General features: G+C 36.6%; 1 protein-coding gene across 1 annotated transcript in view; it reads left to right on the forward strand.

The window, feature by feature from the left end:
• Window positions 1-15,867, forward strand: part of NALF1 (NALCN channel auxiliary factor 1) — a 616,154-nt gene extending 600,287 nt beyond the window's left edge. Inside the window, exon 3 of the mRNA XM_046663971.1 lies at window positions 15,578-15,867. Within this exon, the coding sequence (XP_046519927.1) occupies window positions 15,578-15,867 (290 nt within the window). The remainder of the gene's footprint in view (window positions 1-15,577) is intronic.
• The last annotated feature ends 377 nt before the right edge of the window (window positions 15,868-16,244 follow it).

Consider the following 16,244-nt stretch of genomic DNA (forward strand, 5'->3'; position numbering starts at 1 on the left):
GTCAGAGTATTACCAACTTAAGTTTTGTCATTTGTTTTGAGTAAAAACATTTTGATTAAAATCACAACTGTTTCTGTTCACTTTTAATGTTTCAAAAACTGCTGCATCAAATTAGGAAAATAATTTTCCCCTAACTCATTGAAAAGAAAGCACATTTTTGAAGTCAGGGTCTACTTATGAGGTGTTTACATGCCTTGAAGCCATTAACGCGTGTCTGTGTATGCATGAGGGTACACAGACTTTGGGGTAGGTTTGAACATATTCTGTGATTACAGAGAAAGTCTAATTTCTCTTTTGGAAAGAAAAGCAGGAAATATTCATACTCTAAGTACATTGATGGATCAAAGCATTAGCAAAACTGTCTCTTCAATTACAACTCATGGTTGGAGATATAACAGCCATGGAATTATTTATATAGTTTCCTGTTTTCAAGGATATTTCTTTCGCAGAGTCATAGTTACCAAGGATTTCCAAATTAGAAATGACACTGATTTACAATATGTGAGCCCCATTGTGCCACCTCACAGAGAAAAATAGCAAAAATAAATAGAAGTAGAACATAATAGGTAATGTTCCTAACAAGGATCATACAATTTTCTTCATATGGCTTCTTGGGCAATGATGCTGAACTAACTAGCGCTCAATGTGAAGTCACAGAAACATGCATAAGAATCCAATTTTTTCACATCCTCCTGTAATGTAGATTCACATGACACACTTAAACAAATGTCTCTGAATTCTTGAAATGTACTTCATGAAATTCCTTAAACACTCCTCCCATCTGTGACAGCAATCCAACCAGAAATGTGAGAGCATCTTGAAACAATGACTGATCCATGGTGGAAGAGAAGGAGTTGAGATCTCTATTCCTTTCTCAGATGACTCTTATAAGCTCCACTCGGAGGTCCTGGTACTTGGTAACTTATCAGAGTAAGAGAGAGGAACAGGAGTCTTTCTGTCCCAAAAGTACCCACTTCCTTGAACCCTGAACTGCTTTCATGCTTTGCACAGATGCAAACAGCTGCACTACAGTGCACTGACTTCTCCTCCAGGAATCCCTATGGCTTTTCTCCCCGCCATACTGTAATGTCTTCATGAAGACAACCATATTTGGTGAGAATGTATTTTCTTTGTCCATTAATTTTTTTTCTATTTTCTTAGAATAAATTTTTCATAATTAAAAAAATCACTGCAACCATTTTGGGGAAAATAACAATGTGAGATGTGATATTTGACAGCATGTGTTAAGTTTCTGCTTAGGCTGTATTCTCTCTGGCTGCAGACAGTCTTTGTTCTTCTAGTAAAATCCTGGACGACTTTAGGACCCATCGTGGAGGAAATTTTCTGCTTAACTTTAAGACATTTCAAATGCCCAATTTATCCCTCAACTTAGCTTATGGCCTTGATGAATGAGTGAATTCTCTGTAGAAGGTCTCTGCCATTTTAATATGGGCCTTTGTTTTCATTTCATTTAGTATCCTTTTCAGTTTTTAGAGCAATCTACGTTCCATCTAATGTGCAGTTAGCTTTCAGCTCTGATTGGTCTTTACATAACCAGATATTTGTATGGCCCATTCTTGAGAGTGTCTGTATCAATTTTCTTCCTGATACATGTACTTATATTTCACTATTAGGTTACATCTGTGTGTTTTGTCATCTAATACATTTAATTCATTGAAACATTCTCTTACAGATCAAAGTATTAGTGCATTATTCCTTGGTTCCCTCCACTCATCAAACAAATACTTATTGTTCTTTTGGAGACAACCTGGTAGGTGTTTAAAGTACCAGGATGGAGTGGAGGTAACTAGAAGAAAAGTTATATGCTACTACTAACCTTAGTTAGATGCAAGAGTGATGCTAGCGTTTATTCATCATACAGATCTGATATATCTACCTCTCGGAAAAAACTGATCTTTTTCAAACATATACCTTAATTACTTAAAATTTACCCTTGCTTTAAAAAGGTACTATAGAAATTATAAATATATAGACATTCATAAGTTTAATTCTTTTTGCAGATGGTCACTATGATTTGGACTTTTTTTCTGGATTTCTTAGCTTGACTTATCACTTTATATTGTTTTATCAGCCCAATTATAAAATAACCCTAGAAAATTAGCAAAGTCTCTAGAGATCATTTATTTTATTATTTGTACCTTAAAAAAAAGTGGACACTATTTGCATACCAGTGCTGAATTTGTATTTTTTTGTAGGTTATTTCTACATGAATTCTAGGTTATATTCATGTGAAATCACTATTGTAGCAAATGTAGAATGAAGAGATATTAAAGGTGAAACACTGATTTCAAAAACTATTTTATGCAACACTAAAGAGTTACATGATGGCAAAAGTTGTCTGGGTAATGAGAAAACTATTGCATTTAAGTATGGTGTGAATTCTGGTTCAAGCTGGCAAGCTGAAGCCAAAAAATTTTACTTCCCCTCTGTCTCTAAATCTTATTGAAATTTAAGTAAAAACTACAAAATGAGATACATTCATAGAAGCAATAAAACCTAGAAAGTGGGACACTACTAAAATGGAGACTTAAAAATGTATTTATAGAAGAGAAAAGTCAAATGCAGGACTTTAGACCAGAATTGGGAGAGCCTTCAGAGCAGGGTCTAAGACCACAGTGGGAGTGGGAACCATACCCCCAACAGAACCTTCTGATGATCGTGGTTTGTTTTCAGGCTGCAAGGAGAGCAGGAGAACAAAACCACCAGCAATTCCCTGGTGGGTTAAAGACTGTCAGCAGACATCGAGCCAACTGGCTATCACCATTCCTATCTATGCAATGGTGGCGTTTGCCCACAAAAAACAGAATCCACTTTCTAAAGACATTGAATGAGCTACCGAGATGGATGTGAGGAAGACTTCTTATTTATTAGTGACTTTTGGGAGTAGGGGAAGGGAGCCACAATTTGTCTACTTCATCTCCATTCACTCACCCTAAGGAGAATGCTACCTCTTGAAGAGACTTGACAATTGGAGGCAACAAGAGATAAAAATGTTACAGGGAAGGACCAGGATCCACCCAATATAAGATTTTTGGAGAAAACCAAACAAAACAAGCATACAAAGATGAAAGAGGGGAGAGGAATTGATTATCAAAGTAATGCTCTAAGGAATTTCTCCAGAGTGGAAGAAAACCATAGTTTCAGATTGAAAGGGCTCAACAGAAGAAACTATAAAGAAATCACACGTAGACATATCTTCTTGAAGTTTTACAATATGGGAGATACAAGGAATATCCAAAGAGATTTCATAGAAGAGAATGCACCCAAGCTTTCAGTGAAATGAGAAGAATGTTAACATCAGTGCAGCAGGCAGGATTTTGGCTTCCATGATTTCTCCCTGGATATTATGCCTGTGAACAAGCTACAATAAAAGGCAAAAGGACTTTGCACATGGAATTAAGATTTCCAATCAGCTGACCTTAAATTAGGGAGATTATCCTGGATTACTCAGGTGGGCCCAATGTAATCACAGAAGGGTTGTCCAGAAAGATGAGGCTGAGGAGAGATCATGGAAATGGGAAGGATTTCGTGGGAAGGATTCAACCTACTATTGCTAGAAGAAAAAGGCCATGAGCCAGAGGCAGTAGGTGGCCTCTAGAAGCTGAGAATTTGCAGTCAACAGCCAGCAAGAAAACAGGGATCTCAGTACTACAGCCACAAAAAACTGAATTCTGCTAACCTCCTAAATCAGCCCAGATAATCAAGGCCAACACCTTGATTTCTGCCTCATGAAACCCAGAGTAGAGAAACCAGTCAAACCAACCCAGGCTTCTGATGTACACAACTGTGAGATAATAAACGCATGCCATTTTAAGCCACTATGTCTCCAACCAGTTTTTACAGCAACAAAGAAAAACAAATACAGATTTTGGTACTAGAAGAGGGGTGCTGCTGTAACAGTACCTAAAAATGTGGAAGTGACTGTGGAACCAGACAGTGGTGGAAATTGGAAGAATTTTGAGGAGCAGGATAGAAAAAGACCAGATAGCCTTGAACAGGATGTTAGTAGAGTTACGGGCATTAAAGACTGCGAGGAGGGTTCAGAAAGGAATGAGGAACCTGTCGATGAAAATTGGAAACATGTTATATGGTATCAGAAAGCTTAGCAGAATTGTGTCCTGCAGTTAGAGGAAAGGCGGAGATTTTAAGTGATTACGTTTGCTCTATCGCTGCAGAGATTTCCCAGCCAAGTGTTCAACATGTAACCTGTTCTTTTCTTGCTGCTTACAGTAAAATTCAAAAGGAGAGAGAGAAATTGAGAGAAGAAATGTTAAACAACAAGAATCCAGGATTTGATGATTTGGGAAAATCTTACTCTTCCAAGATGGCAAAAGATAAAAAATTTGCTGTCAGGAGAGAGTACTCTAGAGAAAATACAACAGAACAGAACTGAGGGTGTGACTGTGCAACCATTGCTAACACCTCCGAAAGTTTGATAGGTCAGAGTATTAAGTTATTACACAAACGACTCTTTGAGGAGATTAAACTTGTGACTCGTAGATTCCCTCAGCCATGGAGCAGTAGCCAAAAAATTGAGAGGAGATTATCTAGGAAAGATCTGTGGAGGAGCTTCTTGTCTAATGGAGTGAATCCTTGTGACGTAGACAAGAATTTTACAAAGTTGTTGAGAATGTTATATCAGCAAAAACCCTGCCAGCTTGGATTGAAAGGACAGAGGCAGGATGAAATGAAGACCTTTGTTCCCTCAAATTTTACTGGCAGGAAACATGCTCATATGAAATTCCTCAGCTGCAAATACATGCTAATTTTCATTAAGAAAGAAGGATAAGTCAGCAGGTGGAGCTGAGACCCACAGAGGATCATTCCCAGGAAACCAAATGGAGTTTGTGCAGCTGGACTTTACGATTGATTCAGACCAGTTACCGTTTTTTCCCTTCCATTTTCTCCCTTTTTGAAGCAGAATGTCTGCAACTATTAGCCTATATCTGTCTCACTGTTGTATGTTGAGAGCAGCTAACTTGCTTTCTAGTTTCACAGAGGGAGAGGAACTTTGTTCTGGGATGGATTATGCCCAGAGTCACATCCATACCTCATTTAGGTGATTTAGAGAATGAGATTTGGGGATTTTGAACTGATGAGATTTAGAGATTTCTGCATTTGGAGTTGGTGCTGTATAGGATGGAGACTTTTGGAACTTGGGATGGGGGAGTGTGTTTTGCATGAGGCATGGATGTGAATCTTTGGGAGCCAGAGGGCGGAGGAGTGTGGTAGACTGAATGATGCCCCCCCTCCCTAACATGCTCATGACTCAATTCCCAGAACCTGTGAATGCATTGCATGGCAAAAGGGATTTTGCAGCTATGATTAAGGTTATGGACATTGAGATGCAGAGATTATCCTGAATTATCAGAGTGAGCCCATTCTAATCACATGAGCCCTGTAAAGCACAGAAAACGGGAGAGGCTTGTCAGAGAGATATACTATAAGAAGTAGTAAAGATGAGACAGAAGGAGTGGTCAGAGAGATTAGATGAATGAGAAAGACTCTATGTGCCATTTTTGCTGGCTTTGAAGATGGAGAAAAGGGCCATGAGCCAAGGAGTGGGAACGAACAGCCTCTAGAAGCTAAGAGCTAGCCAGCCAACAGGATGCAAAGAAATCAGGATCTCAGTCCTATAAGCACAGAGAACCAAATTCCGCAAACAAACTGAATGGATTTAGAAGTGAATTCTTCCCTAGAGGCTCTGGAAAGGAGCTCAGTTCTGCTAACATCTTGATTTTGGCCTTGTGAACACAAAGCAAAGAAACCAGTAACCCTCCTAGACTTCTCACTTACAGAGCTGCCAGTAAATAAATGAGTGATGTTTTAGGCTGCTAAATTTATGGTAATTTGTTACAACATCAACAGGAAACAAATACAATCAGAATTTTCACCCACAACACCGTACATTAGGACATGATAAAGTAATGCCTCCAAAGTTATTAGAATAAAAAGATTGTGAATCTAGGGTCCTACACCTGGGCAAAGTATCTTTCCAATGGGAGAATGAAGTTTGTTTGTTTAAATTAAATATGTACACTCTTGAAAGTTTACCTTCCACATATCCTATCTGAAAAATTATTTAAAGTTTTACTTTAGTAGAAAAAAGAATAATCCAAGAAAAAGGCCAATATAGACTCTCAATGTTGGTGGTAGATTGAAAATAAATCATAGGATAACATCTGCGTCACAAAAAGTAATGTGTTCATACTAGAACATTGAAATTGATATGATTATGAAATTGGATGAGTTAGTGACATAAGGATGAAGATGTAATATTTTTTCCAACTATATAAAAAATAACAGACTACTGGAATCTCAGAAAAAAAATGTGCAAGAGAATCATGAGACAAACAGAAAACGACCTAAAATTTTCATGATTTTTATGAATTGATGAAGTATAAAAAATGATCATCTATTTTCTGTAATGTTTAAAATATTTTGAAAATATTCCTGTAATGAAATGGGATTAAATGACTCTAAGGATTTTTTTTTTTACTTTCAATTTTCAAAATTAACATACAGAATAAAAATACATAGGAAAATGTAACTATAGATTTTGAACGGAAGCAATGGCTGGCCAAATTGGGGGATTAATGGGATAGGAGAAAATTATAGTCATATAAATGTACTCAGCTTTCTCAGTTGAGAATAATTAGATATGATTTAAAATCACTACATTAAGAAATAGATGTATGAATATGTTGTTTAGAGTTGTAAAGGTAATCACTCCCAACATAAAAACAAGCAAACAAAAAAGCAAAACAGAAACCATCAAAAAATTGTATTGGCTTGTGCCCTCCCCCAACGACCTCATCTAAGCTTGATTAAGCCTCTTAAGACCCTATTTTCAAATAAAGTCACTTTCTGAGGTGCTAGGACTAAGGTCTTTAATATATCTTTTGGGGGGGGGGACTCAACTCAACCTTTCACACACAGAAAATGAAAAATGGGGTCTAATAAAATATACCTTACATGAAAGAAGGAAAACAGAGTTTAAGAGGCAGAATGAAAGCATGTATTTGAGAAAAGTTACTACAAGGGTAATTTTAGACAGCATCTGTTCTCAATAAAATTCAAGGACATTTAGACCTTTTAAAACAACGGGAAGAGTGAAAAGGGAATTTGGCTGGAAAGCAGGTAAACACAACGTTAGATTTGGATTAAAAAAAATGAGAAAGAAAATATTAGGGCCAGCCAGGTGGCACAGCAGTAAAGTTCGCATCCTCCCCTTCAGTGGTCCAGGGTTCGCCGGTTCAGATTCCTCGAGCGGACCTACACAGCACTTATCAAGACATGCTGTGGCAGGCATCCCACATATAAAACAGAGGAAGAGGGGCATAGATGTCAACTTAGGGCCAATCTTTCTTATCAAAAAGAGGAGGATTGACAGCGGATGTTAGCTCAGGGCTAATCTTCCTCAAAAAAAAAAAAAAATATTCCAGGCAACAAAAACAATTTACAGATAGGCAACAACAAAAAAATTGCAGATATGTTATATATGTTTGGTATCAACCATAGAGAGATGGGAATAAGCCAGAGGACAAACTTGAAGAATGCAGGGGCAAAGTTCACGGTGAAGACCAAGAACAAAAATATTGAGGAATGTGATAAATTGAAAACATATGAAATTGAAGAAAGAAATAATAGGAAATATCTTTCTTGAGCTTAGCGGCACTCTTGTTGATAAATTAAAGTGATTCTTCCCATTCTGGCAAAATTAAGGAAATTAGATTAAATCCCAAACATTCTTGAATTTTGAGAATGAAGTAAATATCCTACAAGCTTCAAGGGGGAAAATATGATACTTGACTAGGAATAAAAAGACTGAAGTCACATTTCTCTTTCAAAAAGAGTGGACTAACATGCGCATCTATGTTTGTTATATGGGAATCTTTCTCTAGCATGGCTGGGTGGACCGGCATGGATGAGCAAAACACGCCAAGTAGATTTGCTTCCCCAGGAGTGTGCCACTGGAACCCAGCAATCTCTGTCAGTCTCTGATGGTGTTGAACTGAGAGAGGAAAATGGGGAAGTCATGTATGCCCATAGGCAGGAAAAGGCAGCAAAGCCTTGCCTGCAAGAGAGAGAGAGAAATGAGAGAGGTGTGCAGCAGAAAACAGATTATAGTGCTGTCTCTCCACCCAGATGGAGAGCACACCCGATTCTGATGGCCCCACAGTCCCGAAGTTCTGTTCTTCATGTTGCCCGGTGTGCTCTCGGCCTTCCGTTTCATGAAATAGGCTTGAATTTTTCTAATATTCCTCCCACCATCTGTTCTTGGTCTTTTGTTTGTTGGTTGGTTGGTTTTCACTTAAATTAGCTCCAGTGGATTTTTCTTAACTGCAACCAAGTAATCCTTGAAAAAAGTAGGTATAAAACAATATACAAATATTATTAATCATTACTGGGAGGTAAGATATAAAATGTTAGTAATTTGACAATAAATGAGTTTAAAACATTGATTGTAGCCAAAAAATGATGCAGGATAAGGAGTTGATGGAAGTAAAATTTTGTTACTTTTATCATTAATGTTCCTAATAATTAGACAAATTTGGTTCAAGTGTGTGTAATTTTTTAAATGATAAGTTCTAGTAGAATAAAGAGCATGCATTTAACAAATTATGGAAAAATATGTGTTGAAATATGCTCACACTGCAAATCACAAAAAACAAATGATAAACATTTTTAAATGTTGTAAATGCTATATAATTATGAAAGCAAGACCCAGCATTACAGATCCGACAATAAATATAAATAGATTAAACTCCCCTTTTCAATCACTGTGAAACTCTTAGATGTAGAAAATAGCACAAAGCAAGGTATAAAGAGAACAAGAAAAATTAAAATAATGGACAAAGATACATCAGACAAATGTGCTAATGTATTTAGAGATTATATTAATACCAAACAAAATATATTCAAAACCACAACAGGAACAAAACCAACAACAAAGTGTCACCAAAAGAAACAAAAATTAGTACTTTATAAGAACAAAGGGTGTCATGTTTTCTGATTAATAATAAAAGCCCAGGGAAAATCTGAAGATTTATGCATTTTCTCTATCTATTGACATAACAGCCAAATACATAAAACAAAATCATTAGAAATAGTTGTAGAAGATGCATTTTCAGTTGATGACATTCTAAATAGGCAAAAATATGTAAACATAAAAACAGCATTGTTAGCTAATGTTAGCAAAAAATAATATAATAATTTTATATAACACAAAGAAAACAATTGGGGAAAATCAACTTTTTAAAGACCACATTCTTGAACATAATGTAAATAAAACTTAAAATTAATGATGAAAGCACTTTTGAAAATATATCAATTGAAATTAAAAGAAAATAAAGCAATAAAACACTCTAAGTCATTTAGATAAAACAGGAAATATAAACTGTAATTATGAAATATGTAAAATTTCTATATATGAACACACCAGAAAATTGGCTAAAGCTATTCTCAGATGGTAATTTAGAGCAATAAATGGTTTACTTACTAAGGAAAAAATGAATTTAAGTGAGTAAAGTGGTATTCAATTCAATATAGTTAGAAGGAGAATAATAAAAGAAAATTAAACAAAAGATGAAGAAAGAATTAACATAAATGAAGAAATCAATGCCTTAGCAAACAGAATAATCAAACAGAACAGTATTGACATGTTCAAGAGCTACATCTTTGATAATGCAAATAAAAATGGGAAAAAAACCCTTGCAAGTTTTGTCAAGGACAAAAAAGATGAAATAGAAATAAAATATTAACAATGAAGAAGAGGATATAGAAAGATTAAATCTTAAAATGAGACAATATTATGTAACTCTACATTAATAAATGTAAGACCCTCAATAAAAGAGGCTATTTTTAGAGAAATATGAATGATCAAAATTGACAAAAATGACAAAATTGAAAGAAATTGTAAAATTATACGAATTACCTTAAAGAAAGAAATTATATCCAGAAAGCTTTATAAATTCCAAGCTGTATAAATTGTTCCAGAGAGTTTCTGAAACTCTATAACTATATGTATAATATACATGCATATTATATTCATATTACATATATAATCTCACTTGGTAATATATACGCAAAATTGAAAATAAATACTACCAAATCAAGTAAAGAATAACAATGTAAAGTACAATCTCACATACTAAATATAATTTTATATATGAAATCTATGAATTATATGTACACAGGGTATGTGTATGAATGTGCATCTGTATTAATAAAAAAGTTTGGAAAAATGAATTCCAGCAATTTCCTCTTCTTTCTTTTTTCATCCTAATAAAGTCAGATTTTGGGTGGTTTTCCCCGTTCTTTTTACTTTACTATTTTCCAAACTTTTGTATTCAGAAAGATATTGTAAAGTATATTACTTACTAGTTCAAATATTTGAAAAATTACTCTCATATATTCCTGGACTTAAAGATAGCAAAAGATAAATTAGTGAGATAATGAAGGATTATATTTAAATAATATCATGTGTTTATTTTAAGGATTTCCTTAGAATATTTGATTTTCCTGTACTTAGGTAATCTTTATAATGACTGTACCAGAATAATTGTTTTGAGCTATGAAAAATAAAGTTTTTCTGTGAGTGGCTTAAATTAATTGAAAACAGAAAATGAATTTGAAATAAATATTCTTTACAGCTTTTCCTAATAATTAAATTCTAATTCTACTACTTATTGCAACTTATAATAGGAATAATTAATATTATGTGAGATTTTACTATCTGCCAGGCACTGTTCTAAACAGTTTCTGTGTGTTAGTCAATCCTCAAAAACATACTCCATGAGGTTGGTACTATAAGATAGAATGATAATTGCTATTATTATTATTATTCAATGTCAAATACCAGGTAATGATTCATTCAATGATTCATTAGAAATTGCAAATAGAACATTTTGTAAGCAAAATGTATCAGAAAAATATTTCATTAACAGAAAATGCTTTTTTCCTTTCCTAACTCCAATCACTTATATGTTTGTGCAATGAGGTTATTGTTTGAGAAATTCTTTATTGTCATTTGGGAATCTGTTCTTACAGTTCTCTCGAATGATAAGGAAGAGTTAACCGGCAAAGGTGGGCTTCCCCAGGAGGCCTGTCTGTGTGCGGTGGTCTATGGGGAAGGACTCTGGGTCCACCTGTGAGGGAGTCAGGGCAGGAGGCTTCCGCAGAGGGGAAATATCTGGAGCTGAGATGGCCCTTCCCAGATGCCCTCATTATTGGAGGCGGCTGCCTAAGGGCAGAGAAACCTTGGGCAAGACGGCTCTCTCCAGCCTCGGGAAGCTTCTGGGGAAACACTGAGGCAGGATCCACCTGCAGGCAGCCTTACTAGCTGGAGGAGCGAGTCAGAGATCAGGGCAGAGCGGAGTGGTGTAGAGAAAAGCACAGTACAGTTTTCTAGGGAGACCCAACAGAAAAGAAATTGTTTTTAGACATAAATCCAAAAGGATAGAAGAATGGATAAGGAGACAATAAACAAAACCTTTTATAAACTGTAAAAAAAAAATTGGTGCACACCAAAGGATTTATGGAAACCTAGAAAAATGAATGCTAAAGCAGCAGAGAGGAAATCAAGTGTCAGCCAGATCTACATCCAAGACTCTCTCCAGACTCAGGAATTGAGAGCATAAGGTACTTTGGAGGAGGCCTCAAAATAAGCAGGACTGGGTGGAAAACTGTCCAAGAAACAGTGAGAGCTCCACAGCCCCTCCTTCCTTCTCCAATCTAGCAATTTCCTCTCCCTCCCCCAGGGATAGTTGTTGGCATATTTCTTTGTGGGAAGGGGACTATTTTTTGGAGATGGTTGGAGAAAGTTGTTGGACTGGGTGACACGAGGAGGAGTTAAGGTAGGGGGACCAAAACAGGGATTAAACGAACGTATGCACACTGAAGACTGAGACACCGCCAGGCACAGCCCCTTCTCCCGTGCAGCTCTCAGAAAACTGGCTGCCAGCCTTTGCCCGACAGATGGACTGGATATTTTCTGGGAAATCTGATCAACCTAAAGGAAGGAATTTTAAGTTTCTCCATCCAAACAGTTCAGACAGGTCATCCTACAGTGCAGCTCACAGCCCGCAACCCTCCTTAGGCGCCCAGATTCCAATACTTTTTAATACGCACAGACAATCAAGAATGTGCAGGCTTCCCACGTAAAAAATAAGAGACAAACAAACAAAGAAGAAACAAATGATTTGGAGAAAACAGCGTCTATGCAGAGAGGAAATAAAACACGACAAAGAGAAGTGCTGCAAATATCTCAGAGCGAAAAATGAAGATATTGCAACTACGTAATGAGAACAGTCACTTCAAAAAAACCCATCATTCAGAGGATGTAAAAGAATTCCTGGAAATTAAAATGTGATAGAAAGGAAAGAAAAACTCAATAAAACAAATCCTCCAGAAAGCAAAGCAAAGGGATGAAGTGATATAAAGCAGCAGAGGTGAGATGAGAAAATTAGAGGACGGGTCCAGTGGCCCAACAACTAAATGTGGGCGTGATGCTCAAATAAATCTGAAGGACGAGAATTTATAAACTAGAATTCCACACTCAGCCAGAGAATCAATTAAATATCAGGTAGAACAAACACATTTTTAGGCATACAGCATCTCGGAAATTCACTCCCATGAGCTTTTCTGTATGAAGATACTAGATGTTGTGGTCCAGCAAGATGAGAAAGGACGCATAGGATACAGGAAACAGGAAATGCACAGGAGTGAGGCAGCAAGCATCCCCAAGAGGATGGTTCATTGGGGTTTTCAGGCTGGTAGCTGGGCGACAGGCATAAAAGCAACTAGTCCAGACGGTGAAAGACTCCAGGAGATGTTTCTTTGGGAAGATAAAACTGACAGAACTCCTGATTCCACCGAAACAACTAGCAAAGTATTTGGGGCTGAATTAGTAAGTACGTAGAAAACCATAAGGGAATTATTAGCTCTTGGAAAAACAGAGCAGGACAAGAACAGAAAACTACAGTTTACTGCATGTCTCAATTAAGAACTGTTCTTACAACATCCTAATAAAGGGAACGCTGAGTATTGAACTTACAAGCATGGAAGAGTTGGGGAGGTGGGAGGGGGGCGGGAGAAGGAGAACAATGGGTTTTTTATCGTCTCATGTCCAAGGGGGAAGTCTATAGATGATGATAAAAAATGAAAAATCAAGAAAAGTGGAAAACATTTCTTACAGAAATGGAGCTGAATACAGAAACAGCTAAAAGAGGTTTAAGTGTTTGTTTCTGAGAAAGAAAAATTGGGGATGGGGCAGGTGGAGGAATTTTGTTTTGTTTTGTAAAATATCCTGTGGAATTATTTGATTGTTAATAGACATGCATGTATAACTCTGAATAAAAACTCTTATTAACGAGAAGGACAAGGGAAAAAGAAGGAGTATTAATTTTGTCAGTCAAAAAGAAGAGTGCATTTACTGGCCTGAATGAACTGCCTTATTCCTTCTGAAATGACTTTAGTTACAAATCAGCAAGATAGCTGCTGAGCACCTTGGGAAGAGCTTCTTGTTCGAGTGACATCGTTGCACATATTCTATTAACATTCTAAAATGTTGACGTAAATGACTTTTAGATTTCTATTCTTATAATATTAACTATAAACTCTCTTCTTTGTAGAATACAATTTTGGAAAACATATACTTCAATAAATGATTAGTCTTCCAGTGAGGTATCTTTTATAAAAAAAAGAAAATATCTTACAGTAAAAATGTCGGAGCTGCAGACCTCATTAATTCAGTTTTTTTTCATATTCTACCTAGGCGAAGGTGAAGTTTACCTTTGAATGCCTAAGAAGAAATGAATATTGTAAGCATCATTATAAGGATATCTTGGTTACTTCTTTAAAAGAAACTGAAGATTGCAGTGTATAATATATTATTTAAGAGATTCTTTTTTATTAAACAAATATATATTGAGTTTGTTCATGTAATAAATGCTTGCTAAGTATCTATTTTGTTCAGGCTTTCTGCTACAAATTGGGAATGCAAAGCTGAAAATATATAGTTCTTGCTTTTAAGGTGACAGGTGAGTAAGGAAATTGACACGAAAATGAGCAATTGTGATTAAAAGAAAAGATGGTAATTGCTCTATTGAAGAGTTACACAAAATGCAGCGGCAGCCCAGAAGAGTGAGTATAGACAGACTTCACACAGGGAATTTCATGTGAGCTGAACTTGAAGGATAAATGGGAGTTAGGTCTATGAGTTGATAGAGAAAATTCCAGGAAGGAAAAGCTTGGGGTAGTGGTACAGATGTGGGTGAAAGTATCGCATGATCTGGGAAGAGACAGTTATTCAGGATGGCTGGAGCACTGAGGAATGAGTCTGGAGAGGGAGGAAAGTATATTTTAGATTTTATTATTTAGGTAGAGGCAACGAAACACTATTAACAGCTATTGTCATTAACAGTAGCCAAATTTTTCAAGTTATTTCTCTGTGCTAGACACTGAGCCTAGCACTTTATATACAAAATCGTATTTAATCCTTACCACTACTCCATCCCTATTTTTAAGTTTTTTCAAGCTTGAAAATAACATAACAAAAAGTGTGTAGAAACTACATTCTAACACTTGTGAGCAAATGTTTCAGTCAAGTAGAAAAAAAGGTACAAAATGGCTTATGCAACTACATAAAACATTATATATAATATAGCAAGATAAAAGGTTGGAAAGATTATAAATAGCCAGTTGTGTTATACTTTTTACCATGTTGAAAGTTGCCAAAATATCCATTTATCAATTTTAAAATAAGAACAATAGGTATTTTTAGAGGAAGAAGGGATAAAGAGAAAAGATTCTGTGAGGAGAGAAGAAACAGAAAAGAGAATCAGAGAGAGCGAGATAGACAGCTGGTACTGAAAGGCACTGCTAGAGAACAGGGTGGAAGGGGAGAAGACCAAGAACAGAGAGACTCCTCCTGCAGAGGTCCAGACAAAAGATGCTAAAGGCTTCCATTCAGATAGCCATCAATAGAATAGCCAATGGAAGAATAAGAAAAATATGTAGAAACTAAATCAATGCAAGTAGTTATGCCTACTCACCAACAAAGGGAGATATGAGACCTGGTGAGGTCTGCTAAAGGTAGTGACTTGTAAACACGGTTCCGATAGCTACGATATTATGATTGGTTGGTTATTTTGCTTAGCAGAACTAGTTAATGTTACTTGATGCATGAATTAATCACATTCTTGTTTAAGAAGAAGGATGGTTGAATGTCCTTGGTCACCAAGTTGATCCAGAACCTCAGGTTCTGATTTCGGCCTGATGAAATTTCTTAGTCTGTAGTCATCACAACCCAGAACATTCATGGTATGACCACCAGGAATAGAAAAAGAACACATTAAGGAAATTAAAAGTTCTGGTTTGAGAGCATGGTTGACTACTGATTCAAATTGTATTGACTTGACTTTCCTTTACGAAATGTTTAGTTGCTTGTAACAACTTGTGGCTCAGGGTGTTCAAGTAGCAGCCTCACTCTACTATGAGCTCCACCCCCGGGGTCTTCCTCTCCTTTTAATGGTTCACTTTCTTCGTCCTACAGGGCTCTACGAAACCTTTCTAACCAATGATGAACCAGAATGCTGTGATGTCAGGAGAGAGGAGCAATCAAACAACCCATCCAAAGGGACGGTGGAAAAAAGTGGCTCCTGTCACAGGACGTCGCTCACAGTTTCATCAGCAACAAGACTGTGCAACAGCAGACTCAAACTCTGTGTTCTCGTACTGATTCTCTTACATACAGTTCTCACGGCCTCGGCAGCACAGAACACGACGGCGCTGAGCTTCGGCGGCATCAACACGCTGGACGAAGGCTCGACTAACGAGGACTAGCGGGAGGACAAAGCGTCCCGGGGCGCAGCTGGCCCACCATGACGACGCAGCTGCTGTCAGATGCACAGAGACGGGGTGCCTTTACCCTCCAGTCGCTTCTTGCAAGGCCTTTAGGGTAAAATTTAAAAAGATGGGCCTGAATCCAAACGAGGACACAAACACAGCTTTTTATTGACTAAAAGGCTGTAAAGTGACTTAAATTTCTCACACCATTTTATACACTGTGTTTTAATGTTTGGAGGTTTTATTTGCTTTCCTTTTGATTTGGGTTTACTTGTTTGTTTATTTTTTGCACTTGTTACTACAGGATTTATTTTTGGGGATGGTTTCTCAGAGGTAAACTAAGTCTTTTCACTGTCTCTCTCTCTATATTTCTA

This window comes from Equus quagga, chromosome 6 (genome assembly GCF_021613505.1).
Source record: "Equus quagga isolate Etosha38 chromosome 6, UCLA_HA_Equagga_1.0, whole genome shotgun sequence".
Lineage (NCBI taxonomy): Eukaryota > Metazoa > Chordata > Mammalia > Perissodactyla > Equidae > Equus > Equus quagga.